The following is a 22,411-nucleotide window of genomic DNA, read 5'->3' on the forward strand; positions in this document are numbered from 1 at the left end:
TTGCCACAACTAGAGAAAGCCCTCGCACAGAAACGAAGACCCAACACAGCCATAAATAAATAAATTAAAAAGAAAAAAAAAATTTGTATGGAGACACAAAAGACCCCAAATAGCCAAAGCAGTCTTGAGGGGAAAAAACGGAGCTGGAGGAATCAGACTCCCTGACTTCAGACTATACTACAGAGCTACAGTAATCAAGACAATATGGTACTGGCACAAAAACAGAAACATAGATCAATGGAACAAGATAGAAAGCCCAGAGATAAACCCACAAACCTATGGTCAACTAATCTATGACAAAGGAGGCAAAGATATACAATGGAGAAAAGACAGTCTCTTCAATAAGGGGTGCTGGGAAAACTGGACAGCTACATGTAAAAGAATGAAATTAGAACACTCCCTAACACCATACACAAAAATAAACTCAAAATGGATTTGAGACCTAAATGTAAGACCAGACACTATAAAACTCTTAGAGGAAAACATAGGAAGAACACACTTTGACATAAATCACAGCAAGATCTTTTTTTGATCCACCTCCTAGAGTAATGGAAATAAAAACAAAAATAAACAAATGGGACCTAATGAAACTTCAAAGATTTTGCACAGCAAAGGAAACCATAAACAAAACAAAAAGACAACCCTCAGAATGGGAGAAAATATTTGCAAACGAATCAACGGACAAAGGATTAATCTCCAAAATATATAAACAGCTCATGCAGCTCAATATTAAAGAAACAAACAACCCAATCCAAAAATGGGCAGAAGACCTAAATAGACATTTCTCCAAAGAAGACACACAAATGGCCAAGAAGCACATGAAAAGCTGCTCAGCATCACTAATTATTAGAGAAGTGCAAATCAAAACTACAATGAGGTATCACCTCACACCAGTTAGAATGGGCATCATGAGAAAATCTACAAACAACAAATGCTGGAGAGGGTGTGGAGAAAAGGGAACCCTCTTGCACTGTTGGTGGGAATGTAAATTGATACAGCCCTTATGGAGAACAGTATGAAGGTTCCTTAAAAAACTGAAAATAGAACTACCATATGATCCAGCAATCCCACTACTGGGCATATACCCAGAGAAAACCATAATTCAAAAAGACACATGCACCCCAATGTTCATTGCAGCACTATTTACAATAGCCAGGTCATGGAAGCAACCTAAGTGCCCATCGACAGAAAAATGGATAAAGAAGTTGTGGTACATGTATACAATGGAATATTACTCAGCCATAAAAAAGAACGAAATTGAGTCATTCGTTGGGACGTGGATGGATCTAGAGACTGTCATACAGAGTTAAGTAAGTCAGAAAGAGAAAAACAAATACCGTATATTAATGCATGTATGTGGAACCTAGAAAAATGGTACAGATGAACAGGTTTGCAGGGCAGAAGTTGAGACACAGATGTAGAGAACAAACGTATGGACACAAAGGGGGGAAAACCGCAGTGGGGTGGGGATGGTGGTGTGCTGAATTGGGCGATTGGGATTGACATGTATACACTGATGTGTATAAAATTGATGACTAATAAGAACCTGCAGTATAAAAAAACAAAACAAAAAAAACAACTAATACTAAACTTTCTTTGGGTTATTTGTATGGAAATATGTTAATATAAATGTTTCAGACATTACATGAAATTTCTAAAAATTCTAAAAATCTTATAATGTTATAAGTCATAATTCTAGTTATTACTTTAAAATGTATATCTCAGAAGTAACTAAATTTCCTTGTCAATTGCATTATTATGAACTTTCATCAAACCTTTAACCATGGTCATTTTTAAGTCTTTTGTCATTTACAGACAGTTCTGGGTGTACTCTGATGCTTTCGCAAAAAAGTTCCTATAAAAGGGTTTCATCTTCAAGGAATTCATGGAAAAGACTCTGACAAGTACAGGTTTCTGGTAACTGACTACACTGCTGAACTGAATGAATAAGCATTTTCAGAACTCTAATGAAAAACTGATGAATTCATAAAAGTGCTAACAAAAGATCAAGATGAAAAAAAAATTAATTACATGGGACTGAGTGAACTGATGAGGATGATTATAAATTTTGTGACTTTCTGTTTGAATGAAAAGAATAAAATCTCACAAGGACTCAAAGGCAAAAAATATACAAGTCAATTTTCACTGCAAAGTAAAGGAGCTGTTACAGTGGAGGATTACTGGCCTGAATGTCAATATTATGACATAGTATGAGTGTGTTTCCTGTTTGGTAATTGCAATCATTGTTGCTTTTGTTGTGGTCATCCATTTACAATGCTTGGTGCCAGTTTATTTATCTCTTGTAAAAATAAAATACAGTGTGTGTGGGAAAAAAAAGGAAACAACAGGAACATCCCTGGCAGCTTCTGAGGATCTGGAACCCAGGATCTAGAATAGATCTCGCCAGCAGGGGGCAGGCTCCAGGGTCCACTGCTTCAGGACCAGAGCTGGTTAATACTGGAGGCCTCTAGCTCTACTGAGATCTAAAGGAAAGGGGGCATGTCTGTGGGCCCCACTCAGGGTCAGGACCTCCCATCCTCACTGGGACATCATATCTCATAGCCTGTCTCCTTCTCCAGACATAACCAGAGCTGAGATTTTCTTTCTGTGGGATGTATGTGAGCTCCACGTTCTCCTAGACCATGACTTTGGCCCATAGCCCCCGGTAGGACCCTCTTTAAGGCCCTCCACATCAAGGTGCTCCATCCGACAGCCCTGTCCCTCAGGTCCTCAGCCCCAGCACCACCATGCGTACATCCTATCACAAGGCCACTGCCAGTCAGTCACGTGTCCATCAAACACGCTGCCCTGGAGCAGATAACTTCACTCACCCATGTTGCCATTCTGTCAACAATATCACAGAATTTTGGAAGGTCCTGTGTGGCCCCCAGGCTAAGAGGGCCCAGATAACTTCACTCACCCATGTTGCCATTCTGTCAACAATATCACAGAATTTTGGAAGGTCCTGTGTGGCCCCCAGGCTAAGAGGGCCCAGGAAACCAGGACACCAGGACAGGCAGAGACAGAGGACAACGCCATCAGATCCTCCTACAGGTTATAGGGCCAAGCTCCCAGGTCCTTCGCCCACCCTGCCATGTTCAGCCCCGTTGCTTGCTGCCTCCTTCCTGGGCTACCGCTCTCCAACACTGAGCTTAGCCGGACCAAACCCTGGACCAGCCCACCCACACTGCCCCCAACACACTTCATGTGCCTGGGTCTTATTTACCTTGCCCTCAGACGACACCCAGCAGCCGGCAGAGGGTAAGATGTGGCCCTGAGCTGAGGCGGGGCTGGTCGGCAGCATCTTCAGACCACCTGAAGGAAACTCAGGGATTCACCAGAGCACTGTGTCTGCTCACCTCGGCACCTGCTCCCAACACACAGGGCCCTCCTGCCTCCCCGACCCACCCCGCCAGTGGGTTTCACGTGTTTTGTCACCCAGTGGGTTTCCCTTCCTGACCTAACTCTGGTATTTAAGGCTGAGGAGATTCCGTCATGGTTTTCGTGGTGTATCATCCACACCCTCATTAGCAAGCTGCTCTCAAAATACATTTGTGAGTATGTTGCTTCTTTCCTCCATGTGTGTCCAGCACCCTCGTGGGCCTGGAGACTCCCCCAGGACAGGGGTAGTGTTTTCCCCTTCAGTCTAGAGGCATCTAGATAATTTTGACATCTTCTCAGGGCACACAGCCCAGCACGCCACATCTGAAGGGACTTGGGTGACAATACCGAGTGACAGGCAGGTGGAGCCCACAGGCCAGCCTGCAGAGGCCCCTCCTCCTCCTCTCAGTCCCTCTGGGGTTTTCTAAGGATCCCACAAGCCCTGACTTCACTCCCCTCACACCATCAGCAGGTTCCTCTGGCCCTCTGAGGTCATCCGAGCTACAACCAACAGGGGATGCCTGGCAAGCTCTGCCCATCGGACTCAGCCCAGAAATCGGCCTCAGTAAAGGGCCAGTGAGAATCCACAGCTGCTGACAGGGCTCTCTGTCCCTTCTGAGCAAACCCCCAGCTCTCTGTGCTCCCAACTGCCGTGCAACTAGCCCCAGGCCCCGGGTGGGGAGCCCCAGTTCAGAGGGTCTTGGGACCTGCCTGGGGCTGCAGTGTGACTCAGCACTATCACAGGGGCTAGAAGATGGTCCTGGACCCTCTCCACAGGCCAGAGCTACCTCCTGGGCTGCAGGGAAGGAGGTCCCATGCTATATTGTGATTTATAAGACATATATATTTGGTCATTGAGATGACCAAAATATATTTTTCATATATATTTGGTCTTTGTCCACATTTCCTGGCTCACAGCTTCCAAAACTCTTGGAATTTCTTAAGTGCTGAGAGTGACGAAGGGGGTCTCTTGTTATGTTAATGGAGTGACTTTTGGACCCCGCCTAAGGATGGGGCTGGTTGCCAGGAGGACCAACTGTGCGAACAGAGGGTTGTAACTTCAGTCCCACCCCCAACCTCCAGGGATGGAAGAGGGGCTGGAGGTTGAATCAATCACTGATGGTCAATGATTTAATCAATCACGCTTAAGTCACGACACCTCCATAAAAACCCAAAAGGCTGTGTTTCAGAGAGCTTCTGTGTTGGAGACTGGAGAGAGCTGTGCTCCTGGAGAGGGCATGGAAGCTCTGTGCCTCTTCCCCATACCTCGCCTGTGCGTCTCTTCTGTCTGGCTATTCCTGAGTTATACCCTTTTATAATAAACTGGTAGGGCTTCCCTGGTGGCACAGTGGTTAAGAATCCGCCTGCCAATGCAGGGGACACGGGTTCGAGCCCTGGTCTGGGAGGATCCCACATGCCGCGGAGCAGCTAAGCCCGTGCGCCACAACTACTGAAGCCTGCGCGCCTAGAGCTTGTGCTCTGCAACAGGAGAGGCCACTGCAATGAGAAGCCCGCGCACCGCAACGAAGAGTAGCCCCCGCTCGCCGCAACTAGAGAAAACCCGTGCACAGCAATGAAGACCCAACGCAGCCAAAAATAATAAAATAAATAAATTTTAAAAAATAAAAAAATAAATAAACTGGTAATCTAGTAAGTAAAATGTCTCTGAGTTCTGTGAGCCACACTAGCAAATTCACTGAACCTGTGGAGGAGGCTCTGGGCACCTCTGATTTATAGCCAGTTGGTCAGAAGCACAGGTAACAGCCTGGGCTTGTGACTGGTACCTGAAGGGGGGTGGGGGGCAGGACTGAGCATTTAACCTGTAGGATCTGATGCTATGGCCAGGTAGATACTGTCAGGATTGAGTTGAATCGCAGGCCACCCAGCTGGTGTCCGGAGCATCGTTGGTTGGTGTGGAGAAGCCTCCACACACACATTGGAGGTGGGTCCAGGAAGCTAATTTACCCCAGCTCCCGGAGCCCGTGCTCAGCGCCCACCCATCACCTTGTGGCTCTCACAGCCCCTTCCTGGAGACGTGGTGTGTGACAGAGTGGCAAGCTCTGCAGACAGCCAGGGGTCCCAGCCCAGGGAGGAGAAGGCAGCCAGCTCCCAGCTGGCGCACGGGAAGTGCAGGCAGAGCGCGGGAACACAGAGCGAGAGGAGGAGAGGTGCGGCATGCAGGGAGTCAGAGCCAGGCTCGGCCCCATGGTCAGGTGTCTCAGGGGCTGGGCGCGCCTTTGAGCTTGGAGGGGAGCAGGTGCAGGAGGACTGGCAGGAAACACCAGCGTCGCAGATGCAGGGAGGGCGCGAGTGAGGAGATGATTGAGCGGCCCAGCCGGGAAGCGAGAAACCCCGGTTGGAGGCACTGAGGGCCCGACACTCAGCAAAGTAGGCAGCGCTGTCCCTGAGACGCCGTGGAGAAGCACCAAGCAGGTCCCCTGACTCAAAATACCTCTTTCCCCAGCTGCCTCGATGCCTGCCACTCCCCCATTCGTGCTCTGCGTCTCAGAGGAGCCAGCTCTGGCCCCCTTCAGGATCCCTAGAAGGGCAGCTCAGCAGTCCCGGAGCCCTTCCCGACTACAGGGAACATTAGCAGACTGAAGGGCTCCAAGGGAGGACAAAAGCGATTCAGGAGGTGATGGAGGCAGGCTCAGCGAACCCTGCACTGAACCAGAACGTTCTACCAGTGAGCACTGTCTGAGAAAGGGATGAATTCTCTGGGAAGTGGCATTTCCCCACCAAGGAAGCATCCCAGCCATCACTGGCCTAAGGCACCTTAGGAGAAAATGCCAGCATCAGAAGGGCAGTGAACCAGGAGTCCATTCAAGTCCCTTCCACGACTGAGAGCTCAGGACATGTGCCACCCGATTCGTGTCCCAGTCTGGACGCCGATTCACTGTGTGACTTCAGTCACTCACTCTCTTTCTCCAGCTCCCAGTTCCCAGCAGTGGTTCCATTCAGAGCTCTGCCCAGACCGGCCACTTCCTGACTCACCAAGCCAGCCAAGAGCCCCAAGCCTCACACACACACACACGCACGCACACGCACGTGCACACACCCCACCGGGCAAGGTAGCCACACTCTGTCTGAGAGACTCCCCAGGGCCCCGCCGGGAGGAAGCACTTCCAGACTGTTAGTTCCCGCACTGCATCCTGGGAGGTGGGGCTGACCCAGAGGGACGGTCAGCAATTCTACTGACCGTGAAGAAAGAACCCCGCAGGGTATATTTAGCTCACTAAAAATAACGGGAGGCCAGAGATGAGGGCTGGGAATTGTCTGGGAGGACTGGGAGAGCCCTGGGAAGGTTGGCGGAGGAGCAGGAAGGACTATGGAGGAAGGGAAGGGGGTCTGACAGGTCCTGGTGGGCGGGGGGGTGGGGGTGTCTGTTCCCCTTCCCTTGTGATCTGTGACTCAGATGACTCAGATATCCCGGATCTGGAGAAGGCGCTTGGATGGTGAGGAAGGGCTACCAGGGAGGTCGAGGCGCCATAACCAAGGCTGCCGAGAAGCTTGGGAAGACCTTGGGTTTCCAGTGAAAAACCAATCCCGGGAGGTGACCCAGGGGCAGGCAGCTGCTGTGAGGCAAGTCTGACTTGAGCCCTGCGGATGGGGCCAGGTCCCTCCTCTTCCCCTCACATCCCTTCCACCCGTGAGCCCCTCCCGGGCACACCGAGCTCCGGCCAGGGCGGGCCGGGCCTGGTTGCTGGGGGTTGGACTCTGACACACCACTGGGGTCAGGAGGGCAAAGCCTCAGACAGAAACCGGCCAGATGCAGAGGCCGGTGGACACTTACCCCTGTGGGCTGCTTCTTGGTGTCCAGCAGCGGGGCATTGAAGCTGGCAGACAGACTGGGGGTGGCAAGGACCTCCCGGAGTGGGACGTTGGCCTCCCCCAGGAACCTGAGAGGAGAGAAAAGTAGACTGTAGAAAAGCAGCCAGATGTGCCCAGTTCCTCTCCCGTATACCCTTCACCACCGCCACCTCACAGACACCCCACAGACAAACTGATCTGCCTAGAATGCCTAGGACCCTTCAAGGCTCCCCCAGAAGCCCTGCCCCCAGTTACCCCATCACCATCCCTGGAAGACCAGGCCCCTCTCCCTGCACGAGAAGGACAAGAGCCACTTTCCCCCAAGGTCAACTTTGACCCCTTCTGCCCCGCCCCCCCCCCAAGAGGCCCAGCCCTGCCACCCCATCTGCCTGGGTTGTTTTGCCCATCAGACCTGAACAGTGCACCAGAGCAGCATCTCCTGAAAGCAGGGGCAGTTGCGCCGCCACTGCATCTGCATTCTCCTCTGCCTCAGCAGCTCTCCTGACCCACAGCTACACAGACCATCTACACTGCTTTCCCAGAGCTCAGCCAGCAATGATGATAAACGAAAAACACACAGACCTTCCTATCTTCAGGGACAGGGAGAAAGGAAAATTGGGGCAGGGGAGGCATGCCCCACTCCCAAGAGACTATCACCCCACACACACCTGAGGCCGCATCTCTGACTGAGGGGAGGGGGCCCATAGATGCACGGGCTCTTAGGAAAGAGAAGGTCACCACCTGATGTTCAGTGAAGGTACCCTTCAAAGAGTGCCAAGGAAAAAGGTTGTGTCCCTAAGCTAAAAAGTGAGCAAACTGCCTCCTGAGCAGCGGTAGGAAATCAGGGCAGCGAGTGGCCTGTGTCAACCAGAACTGTTGTCCAGTGCCTACATCAGACTTGGGTGTGCTTCCTGCACGTTACTGCCAGGACACAAACAATGACCAGCCACAGGTGTACTCTCATCATTTGCTTGTTAATTTTTTGTTTTTCCGCTGGATAAATAGCACACCTATTATCTGGGACCTTCCTTTTTCTGGTCTCTATAACAACTGATTTGAATATGAGTTTTTATTACTGATGAAATAAAACTTCCATCTTGACCTAATGGGCTGATTATTAAAACTGGCTGCTCACAATGAGGTACCACTTCACATCCATTACTACTATCAGAAAACAGAAAACAACAAATGCTCACGAGAATGTTGAGCAATTGAAACCCTTGCACACCATTGGTTGGAATGGAAAACAGCATGGCGGTTCCTCAAAAAAATTAAATATAGAATTACCAGGACTTCCCTGGTGGCGCAGTGGTTAAGAATCTGCCTGCCAATGCAGGGGACATGGGTTGGAGCCCTGGTCCGGGAAGATCCCACATGCTGCGGAGCAACTAAGCCCACGAGCCACAGCTACTGAGCCCACACACTGCAACTCCTGAGCCCACATGCTGCAACTACTGAAGCCCACGCCTAGAGCCCGTGCACTGCAACGAAGAGTAGCCCCCACTCACCACAACTAGAGAAAGCCCACGCGCAGCAACGAAGACCCAACACAGCCAAAAATAAAATTTTTTTAAAAAAACACTACAAAGCTTTTAATAAATAAATATAGAATTACCATATGATTTGGCAATTCCACTTCTGGGTAAATACCCAAAAGAATTGAAATCAGGGACTCAAAGAGATATTTGTACACCCAAGTTCATAACAGCATTATTCACAATTGCCAAAAGGTGTGAGGCAGGAGATAGATGGGCTCCAGGTTAGACATTTACAGCCAGCCTCCTCTTTACACTTCCAGATAGAAATAACAGAAACAGGGTAAATAGCTGGACTTTGCCTCCCGTGGACACTTTAAGATAACAGTAATGGCAGGGGCAGAGAGGAGCTGAGCCTTGCCCAGATAAGAGACAAAGAGACCACATTTTTCTGATTCTCTAGGTCAAGGAGGCCTTCCTGACTACACATGCGCAGAAAGGCTCCTCAGGGGTCAAAAAGGGAGGGGCGCCACCCCATAGTAGGAGACGTCAACCTACGTATAGGCCTCTTCACTAGAATCCAACTTGGCTGAGAGATGCGCATACACACAGAGGAGGACCCTGAGTTAAACCAAATACAGACACAGAGCCGGGCAAAGCAAGATGATTGGCCAGAGGAAACCTGGACGAAATGCCCCATAAAAGTGATTCAAACTACCACGAGGGCGCGACTCTCTCTCTGAGCCCGCCCCTGTGAGTCTATTCACATGTACTCTTTTTCCTCCTAATAAACACTTTGCTTATTTCACTACTGTCTGCCTCTTTGTGGAAATTCATTTCTACAAAGCCAACGGGCCAGGGCCTTGTCACTGGCCACTGTCCCTGGTGGTCTAGTGGCTAGGATTCAGCGCTCTCACCGCCGCGGCCTGACTTCAATCTCTGGCTGGGGAACCAAAATCCTGCTTCAAGCTGCTGCAGGCCGAGGCCAATACCAAACCTAGATTTAATACCGGGTCTAATCGCAGTTTCAACCTTTCCCAGAAATGTAATCTTAATAGGCCAGTCTAGAATGTTCTGGTCAAGCACCAGAAAGGTAATCTGTCTTGTGGGCCATCTCCACCCCACTCCCACCCCACCCAGAAGAAGACGAGGCAATCTGCATGATAAACCCTTGCCATTCCCCACCCAAAAAAGTTGATGTCCTGAGTTAAAAATAACCCTTCATATTCTTTTGTTAATACCTTCTTGCCCCACCCTCCTTCTGCCTATAAAATCTTCCATTTTGCACAACCCCTTGGAGTGCCTTTCTAGTTGCTAGATGCGACGCTGCCAGATTCATAACTCATTGAATAAAAAACCAATTAGATCTTCAAATTTACTTAGTTGAATTTTGTTTTTTAATAGGACTAAAGGGAGAGATGTTTGCTAATATTCATTCCAGGGTTCTAACACCCCTCATGATGCTAGGAATCGAATTTTCTAGAATTTGGACTGGTTTGTGTTATAGTCCTTTGCAGAACAGAGCAGGCTTGTACCGTAGCTCACTAAACTGGGCCTCCTGGAGAGTCTCCATCCCAGAGCCAGTGAGAGGAAGGCCCCTGTCATCAGTGTGTTGACTGAAGTGTCCTTAGGACCTGGGCAACGTCAAAAAAAGCAGACAGTAGGTGCAGAGAACCCCTGAATCCATGCTGTAAGCAGATGGGGTAGGGGGTCCCCAGAGAAAGAGAAGCAGGCATGGCCTCCTTGACATAAGAGAAGCCATTTTTGGCCTAAACCATTTTGTGATCTAATCCTGGCCACAGTGCTAGTCCTTGAATAGATCTCAGTAATAATGATCTTAAGAGAACAGAAAGGACAAACTTATCAAGGCAAAAGTAACAATAGCAAAGATAACAAACCAGTTGTGAAGACTCCCAGTTCTATTTAAATGGCAAAGACTAGCCTAAAGCACTTTCTTGAGCTGTTTGTTCAGAATTTAAATCCCCCCTGAGGCACTCAACCACCAGATCAGCTGGAATCTAAGACATGGTGACGTTGACCTTTTCTGACCTTCATGCCTTCAGTCAACTAAAGCTTGGACTCTGCCTACTGCCCAAGCCCCTTCTCGAATATGCATATACCCATAGCTTAAAACTTCCCCAATTTTGCTGTTCCGGGGAGACACTGCTTTGGGAAGGGTCCCCAAAGTTCTCCTTACTTGCTGCAAGTAATAAATCCTTCCTTCTCCCGGTCTTTGACTTGGTTGTGTCTTTTGGCTCGACACCCACCAAGAGGCAAACCCAGTTTCTGGGTAACAATGCGACACTGTGAAACTGGGGCAGCAGAACGGAGGGACTTGCTTGAGCAGGTTGATGGTGGATCCTGCCCTAGAACTTGTGAAAGGAAAATCAAAATAGAGTTGGTATTGGTAAGAGAGCTCTATAAAATGGAGCTGGGAGGCCATTAATGAAGTGTGACTTATATATGTCTCAGCCTGGATGGAATCTGACCTTTTGACCTGATGAAGTCATCCAGAACACCTGCCGGAAACTCCAGATATTTATCGGACCCTTTCCCTAAAATAACTCAGGAGAATCTATCTACTTATAGACCCCTACCCTAAAACAACCTGTGATTCTTATAGCACAAATACTTTCAGATCCTATCACAATTCTCGCCAGGCAACTTTTAACAACCTCCTGGCTTTTTGTCTTTATAAGCCCCTCTTTCTCCCAATACTTTCACAGGTACCCGAATTTGCGTCTCCCGAATTGCAATTCTTAAAATCCCATATAAACTATTTTCTTATTTGCAGCCTCCTGCATTATTTGTTGGTTGACAGACTTGGCCCCCAGATTCCCAGCGGCAATTCCTGGCAATTCTGAGGCTTCAGCCTGGGGCGGCGGGAGGCAGGGCCGGCAGGGGAGCGGAGGGATGGCAGACCTGGCGGTGCAGACAGCTAGTTTGCCGGCGGGCCCCCGGTTCCGGACCCTGGAGGCTGCGGCCAGAGCGCGGCGGGTCAGGGCGCAGAGCGCAGCCGGCGCTCCTCCCTCGCCGGCATCCCGCCCGCCCAGGCCGCCGTCAGGGAGAATTCCCGGAAGCGGGGCGGGAACAATGGGAGGAAATGCAAGAGGAAGCGCCGGCCCCACCCCTGCCAGCCCAGGCACCTCCGGGCGGGAGGAACCGCGGCCAGCAGGATTGCTTATTTCCTCCCTTAAACGTCTTTCTGGGCCATGAAACACCCCCACTTGCCACCCCTGCATAGGCCCTGAGGTCAGTCCCTCCGAGGGCCTGAGCGGCTTCAGAGGCCTCCACTCCGCTAGGAGGTAAGGCTGGAAGCAGCTGCCTATCCCTAAGCCTAAGGAGCAGGCTGTGGGCTCACGCTCCCGAGTCCGAGAGAGGCAGAGCCTCCCCTGTGTGGGCAGCCCCGCCGAACTGCGGGGAGGAGGAGGGAGGCAGGAGGAGGGAGGGAAGGGGGACGGATCTGAGGCTTGACCGCGATCGGAAACCCTGACGGCCACTTTTCATTCATTCATTTCACGGAGGACGGAGAAGATGTGGTGTTATTCAGGGGGCTCGGACCTGGGAGGGTCCAGACCCTTGAGGAGACCCATCCCATCCTGAGACCAAGGCTGAGACACAGACCCTAGGGCGCCCCGGCCTTCTGCACATCAGGAATGCTGCACACGGTGGGTACCAACCAGTGGCCCAGTGTGGCAGGCAGGATTCAGTAGCAGTCAAATGAGGCAAGGACGGGCCTGGGGGGGGTCCTGCACGGGCTGCCTGGGAGCAAGCTCTGAGTGTGTGTGGAGCCTGGTGGGCTGGAAGGAAACCCTGTGGGCCTCGGCAGCCTACTGTTAGAAAAATGCGCTGCCCAGCCTCCCCAGACCTGGTCATCCCTCTTGGCTGTGCTGTGTTCCCAAGCCACTGGAATGTGAGGGCAAGAGAAGTGTGGGGTCCGAAAGACTGCTGCTGCCATCCCAAAGACAGAAAGCCAGGTCAGGAATTAGCACGGGGGAGGGAGTGCAAGGTCAAAGCTGCTTCCTTGTTGACAAGGCACACATTCTTCCTCGTGGAAAAAGAGCTGGTTCCCAACTTCATCATCCAGGAAGTTGCTGTCCTATCAGAAATGGGAGGCGGTGACCGCCAAGTCTAAGCCTTAAGTGGGAGGGTTCGAATTAAGGTGGCCAAGTAAGTTGATTTAACAAAGCACAAAGAAATCTAAACAATTTTATTTTAAAACATCGGGCCATACATGGGAAAAGAATCTAAAAAAGAGTGGATATATGTATATGTATAACTGATTTCGCTTTGCTGTACACCTGAAACTAACACAACATTGTAAATTAACTATACTCCAATAAAAATTTTAATAATTAATGAATTAAAATTAAAAAATGAAACATCTGGACATTTTACATCACTGAAAGATCAAAACACAAGAGGCAACCCAAATGTCCATCATAGAAAACGGGTAAGTTAAGTATAGACATACAACAGAATACTATACAGCTATAAAAATAATGGAAATGTTACATTGTAAATTTATAATGTATGGAAAATCTTCAACGTACATTGTTAGGCGTATGGATCAATGGAACAGAATAGTGAGCCCAGAAATAAACCCATATACCTATGGTCAATTAATCTTTAACAAAGGAGGCGAGACTATACAATGGGAAAAAGACAGTCTCTTCAGCAAGTGGTGCAGGGAAAGTTGGACAGCCACATGTAAATCAATGAAGTTAGAACACACCCTCTCACCTTACACAAAAATAAACTCAAAATGGCTTAAAGACTTAAACATAAGACATGACACCATAAAACTACTACAAGAGATCATACACAAAATTTTCTCTGACATAAACCGTACCAATGTTTTCTTAGGTCAGTCTCCCAAGGCAATAGAAATAAAAACAAATAAACAAATGGACCTAATCAAACTCACAGGCTTTTCCACAGCAAAGGAAACCACAAACAAAATGAAAAGATAACCTACAGGAGAAAATATTTGCAAACGATGTGAGCGACAAGGTCATTTCCAAAATATACAAACAGCTCATACATCTCAACAACAAAAAAACTAATTGAAAAATGGCCAGAAGACCTAAATAGACATTTCTCCAAAGAAGATATACAAATGGCCAATGGGCACATGAAGAGATGCTCAACATTGCTAATTATTAGAGAAATGCAAATCAAAACTACAGTGAGGTACCACCTCACACTGGTCAGAATGGCCATCATTAAAAAGTCTACAAGTAACAAATTCTGGAGAGGGTATGCAGAAAAGGGACCCCTCCTGTACTGTTGGTGGGAATGTAATTTGGTATAGCCACTGTGGAAAACAGTATGGAGGTTCCTCAGAAAACTAAAAATAGAATTACCATATGATCCAGCAATCCCACTCCTGGGCATATATCCAGACAAAACTATATTTCAAAAAGATACATGCATCCCTATGTTCAGAGCAGCACTATTCACAATAACCAAGACATGGAAACAACCTAAATGTCCATCAACAGATGAATGGATAAAGAAGATTTGGTACATGTATACAATGGAATACTACTCAGTCATAAAAAAGAATGACATAATGCCATTTGCAGCAACATGGATGCAACTAGAGACTATCATACTAAGTGAAGTAAGTAAAAAAAGAGAAAAAGAAAGACAAATACCATATGATATCACTTATTGTGGAGTCTAAACTATGACACAAATGAATCTATCTATGAAACAGAAACAGAATCAGGAACATAGAGAATAGACTGGTGGTTGCCAAGGCAGAGGGGGTTGGGGGATGGGTAGAGTGGGAGGTTGGGGTTAGCAGATGTAAGCTTGTGTAGAGAGAATGGATAAACAACAAGGTCCTACTGTATAGCACAGAGAACTATATTCAATATCCTGCGATAAACCATAATGGAAAAGAATATTGAAAAAAAGAGAATGTATATATGTATAACTGAATCACTTTGCTGTACAGCAGAAATTAACACAACATTGTAAATCAACTATACTTCAATTTTTTAAATATTGATTAATTTTTTTTTTTAAAGATGCATTGTTAAGTAAAAAACCAAAGTTCAAAAAAGTGTGTATAATATACTACCTATTACTTAGAGTGGTCAGATAGATAGAAAGTGTAATGGTGTTTGCCAGAGGCTGGTGGGAGGGGACAATGGGGAGTTATTGTTTAATAGGTATAGAGCTTCAGTTTTACAGATGAAAAGAGTTACAGGGATGGATGGTAGTGATGGTTATAAAACAATGCGAATGTATTTAATGCCACTAAACTATATACACTTAAAAATGGTTAAGATGGTAATTGTTGTGTGTATTTTACCACAATACAAAAAAATCTATTTTAATAAATAAATATACTACTTATTATGTAAAAAAGAGGAAAGTCAGAATTTATACTGGTGATTAAGCAATAATATGAGTGATACAGAAGAAACAAAGAACAATGGTTACCTATGGGAGAAAGATGAGAATTGAGCAGATGGGGGAACAAAGGGAGAACTTTTGCTGCATTTTTTAAAATAGAGTCTGCTTTTATAACTCCTTAAATTTTTTTACTAACTCAAAAATTAAATTTAAAAACAAAGCATAAAAACTTTTTAAATTTTATAATTTATTCATTCAACAAATACTTATTTTGCATATCAGACAAAACACCGAGCCTGCCCTCATGGAACTTACATTCTACTAAGAGCTACCTGCCTCCTGACTGAGTGTATATTAGACACTCTACATGTATAGAGTGTCTAATATACACTCAGCGGTTAAACTGCCACAGCGTGTAAACCAACACTAGGGTTTCCCTGGTGGCGCAGTGGTTGAGAATCTGCCTGCCAATGCAGGGGACACGGGTTCGAGCCCTGGTCCAGGAAGATCCCACATGCCGTGGAGCAACTAAGCCCGTGCGCCACAGCTCCTGAGCCTGCGCTCTAGAGCCCATGCGCCACAACTACTGAAGCCCGCGCGCCTAGAGCCCGTGCTCCGCAACAAGAGAAGCCACTGCAAGGAAAAGCCCGCGCACCACAACGAAGAGTAGTCCCCACTCACCACAACTAGAGAAAGCCCACGTGCAGCAAGGAAGACCCAACACAACCATAAATAAATACATAAAGAAATAAATTTATAAAAAAAAAAACTGACACTAGCCCTGTGGGGTAGGTACTGGTATTAGTTCAATCCACCTTACAGATGAGGAGATTGGGACTCGGAAAGGCATTTCGCTTGTCTGATTTCACACAAATAACAGACAGAGCCAGACTCCAAAAGCCTTGCCTTAGACCCTATCCTGGACCAGTGGCACACCTCAGAGCCCCATGAGCACATCATGAAAGACACAAAAAGACCCTTGGTTTGCTTCATACATGGAAAAGAGAGCCCAGGCTATAAATCTGATCTGGTTCAACCTTTTTAAAAAAATCTAATTCCAAGCTGTATTAATCATGCCTTTTTATTTTCAATATTTTGATGTTTTGATATCTGGGGCTTTGCTCACTTTGGAGGGGCTGCCCCTCCCAGGACTAGCCAATTCCTAGAGATATAAAGGACTCACCTGCAACTGCACCTTTCATATGCAAACCAACCAATCCAGAGCCCACACCCCCACCACCTTCTCTAGTGAGCACTCACACTCAGCCAACATTCCCCTGCACTGAAAACCCCAGGGCCAGGTACCACATGACTTCACATAGCCCCTGCACTCCAGAGCCTGCTGAAATTATTCAAACTAGCCAATCCTAAACCCGCTTACCCTGCCTTGCCTGTTCTTTTCTGAGGAAACCACAGTAAAGGCTCTTGCCCATGCTTTCCCATCCCTCCCCCTGCCTCCTGACTGACCCCGGTGCTTCCCCATGTGGCCCCCATGGTGCAGCGTGCCCCCTCCTCTGAGGAACTGTAACGAACTATCCTTTCAATGGCAATCATCTCCTGATTTGTTGGCCTCACCATACCTGAATAATAATAAAACCTACATTTTAAAACACAAGCCTGCTAGTTCTTTGTTGGGGAGATCAGGGGTGAATGGTCATTTTAAAGAGCTCAGTAATTGTACTCTGTAGATGGGCTACACTCTCCTATGAAGAGGAGGTTGGGAGGTCTAGTAGTCTACACTATGCATTTGGAGCTTTCAGAGGGTGCCCTTGAAGTCTGGGCCCTGAGGAGAGGGAGGAAGGGAAGGGTCGAGTGTGCGGAACAGGTCTGGCAACAGGGCAGCTGGCTGAGAGACCCCAGGAGAAACCAGCTAGTCAGAGAGAGGCAGCCATGCCTGTGGCAGGGATAGCTGAAGGACCTAAGAGAGACGCTCTTCCATTGAAAGTGGCCTCCACACCTGCAGACCCTCCATCGGTTACCCCAGGCCTTCCCATATGCCATGGTGCCACGAGCTGAAGAATGAACGGGTGAGGCAGCCGAGGTGCAGCAGCCCAGAGAAGACAACATCCCCAGGTGCTAGGAGCTGTGGTAGGGAGCAGTTAGATGGGAGAAGTGGGTGCAGCTCACACTGACACTGACCAATAAGTGAATGTAAGACAAGCCCCCTCCCCAAATGCCCTGAAGGAAGGTGACCCAGGAAGGCTGGCAGGACACAGTTCTTGCTCTGTTTGGTTCATGGGACACCCCAGGTGGCAGACTCTGGGTGTCACACACACCAACCATGGTCTTCACATGTTGAGTCACTGCCAACATTTTTAAACTATACCTTTCAACCTATAGCAACACTTTGAAAAATTCTTCCTCTCAACTATCTTCCAAAAATAAATTTTATCATAGAATGATGAAGAATAAGAGCTCTCGAGTCATCCTACCTGGGCTGGAACCTCAGGTCTGCCATGCGACAGCTCTTTGGCTGAGCACAAGCTACATAACCTTTCTGAGGCCTGTTTTCTCATCTGTAAAGGTCATTTTTTCATTTGACAAATATGTAGTGAGCACCTAATTATTGTAGGTATTGGGGATACTGGTTACACAAAATGGACAACCACCCCTGCTCTGTTGGAGCTTCACAGGAATAGTGCACACTTCAGAGGGTTCTTGTAAAATCCAAGTTCACATACCTAACACCCCCAACTGTGTCTGGGACATAGACAGTGCTTGGCAAATGTCACCCCACTCACCACCTTCCCGTCCTCTGCACATACTACCCCACCAGATTGAAGTGAGGGCCACATTAGATCATGACTGTCATAATGTATGTAAGAGGTAAGATTTATTTTTGGTCACTCCTGATGGTAGAATAGAAATGAGACCCTCAAAATCTCAGGGAGAGAGACTGTGGCTCAACAGAAGGAAGGACTTTCTAACATTATAATCCAGGCCCTGAATAGGCCTCTTCCTGACTCTAGCTCTGTCCTTGAAGGATGGAGGAGACTCCCGCAGGCCTTTCAACTCTGGATGACATACCTGCCAAGGGGGGAGGCTCCAGTGAGATTGTGGGTGACCGATGACCAGTGCAGGCACAGGGTAAGGTCCAGGCGTGACAGCAGTGGGGTTAGACAAGCACCATCACTAGGGCCCCCTGCAGGAAAGGCTTACACAGCCCAGACTGGTAAATGTGAAGAGAGTGCTGGCAATGGAAAACCAGTTCACAACCTTCACGGTAAAGACTGAATCAGTCAAGCAAGAGTCACCTGTGGATGCTAAATCTAGAGGGACATTTTGATGAGGAGCAGGATATTTGCAGGGTCTTAAAGTGTCTCTTAACAGACTTCAAGGAGGAAAAAAAGAACAGTAAAGACACAATGGAAAAATCAGACAACACCTTGACAGGTGATTGAAATGAATGTCACCAACGAGGGACACCATGCACCTCCAGATCCTGAGATAAACACAACACACCTGTGATGGATTCCAGCCAGGAGTCAGTAACCGAATCTGATCATGAATCTAATCATGAGAAAGACATCAGACAAACCCAAAATGAGGAATATTCTATTTTTTTAATTGGGGTATTGTATTATTCAAAAATGTAAATTGTCCTAACTGTGGAAATGTCCCAAAGTAAAGGAGGCTATGGAAATATGATGACGAAATTCAATATGGGTATCTATACTGTGGGAAAGGGAGGGGGAAATGCTATAAAAGACATAATTTGGTCAATTGATAGGATCAAAACACAAACAGTCGATTAAAGTAGGCAACCATGTTAAATTTACTGAAGTTGGTAACTTACTGTGATTATGTAAAAAAATATCCCTGCTCTTCGGAAATATACACAGAAGTATTTAAGGATAAAGGGCCATGATGAATATAACTTACCCTCAAATGGGAGAGAGAGAAAAAGGGAGGACGGAGGGAGAGGAGAGAGCGAAAGAGAGAGAGAATATTATAAACCAAATGGAATAGAACATTATCAATAAATGAATCTAAGTAAAGTGTGGGGATGTTCTTCTTTTTTGAAACTTTTCTATGAGTTTGAAATTATTTCCCAAAAAAGGCTCTAGAAAGGTCTCCATGTGTCAGTTTCTCATTCTTTATCTTTTGAACTAAGAAAAAGAAGTGTCAACTAAAAATATATATATTACAACTCAAACCCATTCATCACTGACTCAGCCGCACCTTCCTCATTAGATTGAGTGAGTCAGCACAGCAGGAAAGTCAGATAGCCCCTGACCTTGCAGGACACACACACACACACACACACACACACACACACACACACACTCAGGGGAAGTTTAAGGACACCGGTGAGGAGACACCATGAGCTGCGGCCCCTTCAGCCATGTGTGCCTGGCCGTGAGGGGCAGGAAATGAGAACAGCCGGACGTAACACACACACACACACCCCCCAGCCCGCCTGGCCTCTGGCAGACTTCCTGCCAGTATCTGATCCTCCAGGGGCTGCCCAAGGGTAACTCTAAATAGTTTTCCACTTCATTCCAGAGAAAGACAAAAGAAAAACTATTCCGAAACTCAGGGATGTCCCGGATAGAATCCAGGACAAAATATAGTTATAAAAATCCTTGGAAAATAAGGATATGGTTAATGCTTCCGAGGATGCTGAGAATAATGGGATGGTGAACTGTAAGTATTCCTGCCTCAAAACTGCCTCCCAAGGATTCCGGAGGCCTGCCAACTGGCTTGCTGAAACCTGGAGGCTGAACATAGGCCTACTTTCCCCAATTTCTAACAACAGCAAACTGCCTCTCTGCCTTTTTAAATGTCTATGCGCACGGGCCTATTTCGGGGAACATCCATTCCTGTGTAAGAATGACACCAGGACAAAGCAACCAATAGACGACAAGCAGAGAGAAAATACCATCCACACTTAAAACAGGCCGAGGGTCAATATTCCTAAGAAGATTCCAAATGTACAAACTGCCATGAATTAGTTAGAAAAAAACAAGCACCTCAAAGTATTAAGATAGGCAACTGACAGAAGAAGACATACAAATGGGCAATAAACACATGGAAAGATGCTCAACTTTACAAGCAATTAAGGAAACACAAATTATAAGATACCTTTTTTCCCCCATGGCACTAGCAAAAATAAAACATTGACGGGCACTTTTTTTACACTGTCGGTAGACATAAATCAGGACACCTTTTCTTGGCAGAATTGATGAAAATGTCATCCCATTTCTAAGGACCTATCCTAAAGGAAAAATAGTATAAAAACATAAAAACGTTTGGATAAAGATGTTCAGTGGAAGGCCAGGAAAGAAACTAAATACCAGTCAATAAGGTTACAGTGGGATAAATTATGGTGCACTTACACCGTGGAATACAACACAACTACTGAAAATGGGGTTGATCCATATCCACTGGCCTGGGAAAATGGTTCATGATAAAATGACGAAAAGCCAGATGGGGACCAATATACATGGCGTGACTCATTTTTGTGTAAGTAAATGAATACACTTGTATATAAACAGATGCTTGCAGATACTTAGGGAAAGTTGAGGAAGCTATATACCAAACGGTCAACAGTGGACACCACTGGAGGGAAGGGAAGGAGCGGATAGGGGAACATGCATTTTTTCCTTTATAAACTTTTAACAATGGAGCTTACTTACGCTTATTATTTTATTTTATTTTTTTTGGCTGTGCCACGTGGCATGCGGGATCTTAGCTCCCCGACCAGGGATCGAACCCATGGCCCCTGCAGTGGAAGCGCAGAGTCTTAACCAATGGACTGCCAGGGAAATCCTGGAGCTTACTTATGCTTATAAAAATATTCATAATTTTTATACTCTTGTGGGGTTTTTTTTCAAATAAAAAAGAATGTGTTCATAATCAGGTACAGCACGTGTCCAGACGGGCCATGCGCTTGCTGTAATGTTCACATACTGGTGTGGTTTCTGTATGTGCATCTATATGGATCCTGCTACAACCAACAGTTCCCATGTACTGGACACCTTCAACGTGCCAAGCACAGGGTAGGCATCTGACACGTACGCGTTATACAACAACTCTGCATTGTAGGTACTGTGATTGCCTTTGTCTTGATGAGGAAACAGAGGTTCAGAAAGGTCCAGGTCAAGGCAGTGACAGGATGAGACCCACTGCTGAAAGTGGGGCTCCCGAGAGAAGCCTTTGACCCTCACTCTCATGCCAGCCACCACCACTGCCCTGCTCAGCTACGTAGACAACCTGGGGGACCAAGACCACCTGCCCCTGCCAGGATGGAACCCCTCGACCACATCAACTCATTCCAGGTGTGAGTCAAAGGCACCCACTGGCCAGATCTGCTCCCGACCTTCCTTACATTCTTGCACATGACAGACTCACATTCAGCTCCTTTCTAGCAACCCCCGCTTTCCCTCAATAGATTAAGCCCATTGTCCCAGGAGACACCAGGACAACCCCTACCTCCACCCTGGGGGCACCAAGACCTACTCCAGGGTCTGCAACAGCCCTACAGGAGATGGTCACCTACGTCAGGAAGACCCACCGTTCCCAAAACATCTCCTCACAGCCTAGCGTGGTGCCGAAAGGCTCACCGTTAGCGCTTTCATTTTTGGTCTAAGCAGAGTCTGGGAAATAAAGCACCATCGCCTACATTCCTAAGAAGGAGCAAAACGTTAAGCCACAGGCTGCCACCAACACTTCAGTATGAATGAGTGAGTCCGTTTTCAAACCACAGCTGGCTGAGAGCAGCCTTTGATGGGAAAGGGCTGGGGTCAGTGGGACTCAAGCAACTGGGGCAGCTGGGGGGCAGCACAGGGGAGCTACAGAAAAGAGGATGTGCCGAAAGGAACTGCCATTTAGGGAGCAGCCCTCTGTGGCAGGTCCCTGAGATGTGCTTTTGCACTTGATTTAATACTCCCTAAGGAGGAGGAAACAGGCTCAGGGAGCTGAGCTGAGGACCTGCCCAAGGCCACAGGGCTGTTGAGTCTGGACCCTAGCTCTTCCCAAAGTCCATACTCATTCCAGCTCATTCCGGGACCAGCTCACGGGGCCGACGTCGGGGTGGGAGGAGGAGCAGCTGAGGAGGAAGCACAGGGAGCAGCGGTGCCCAGGGAGGTACCCGAGCTGCCTCCTGGGCCCCCGTCAGTGGCAGACGCCATACTGACAACCCCAATCGCAGGGCAGGTGAAGGCAGGCAAGGCTCTGTGTGTGGCTGAGAGAGCCCTCAAGGCCCCACTTTATAGAGTCACCAGGTCGCCGATTCACTCTTTAGAAGAGTGAATCACACTCTTCTAAAGAAAATGCTATTGTGAGAGCCTAAGGGAACGCTTCTTTAAAGGCAGTAATGTGCCTTCTAGCTGATTCTTGGTGTAAATCTGGGTCTCCTTCTGTACTGCTTGATT

General features: G+C 47.5%; 1 protein-coding gene across 15 annotated transcripts in view; it reads right to left on the reverse strand.

Annotated features, from left to right (window-relative positions):
* DYSF (dysferlin) overlaps window positions 1-22,411 on the reverse strand; it is a 234,093-nt gene that overhangs the window by 180,090 nt on the left and 31,592 nt on the right. For 14 of the 15 annotated variants that reach the window (XM_057558086.1, XM_007175528.3, XM_007175525.3 and 11 more), the window contains exon 4: window positions 7,175-7,280. In XM_057558086.1, the coding sequence (XP_057414069.1) occupies window positions 7,175-7,280 (106 nt within the window). Of the gene's footprint in view, window positions 1-7,174; window positions 7,281-11,588; window positions 11,697-22,411 lie in introns of those variants that run through there. The other variant, XM_057558087.1, reaches the window with a different exon arrangement.

The sequence above is a fragment of the Balaenoptera acutorostrata genome, chromosome 12, assembly GCF_949987535.1.
Source record: "Balaenoptera acutorostrata chromosome 12, mBalAcu1.1, whole genome shotgun sequence".
In the NCBI taxonomy this organism is placed as follows: domain Eukaryota; kingdom Metazoa; phylum Chordata; class Mammalia; order Artiodactyla; family Balaenopteridae; genus Balaenoptera; species Balaenoptera acutorostrata.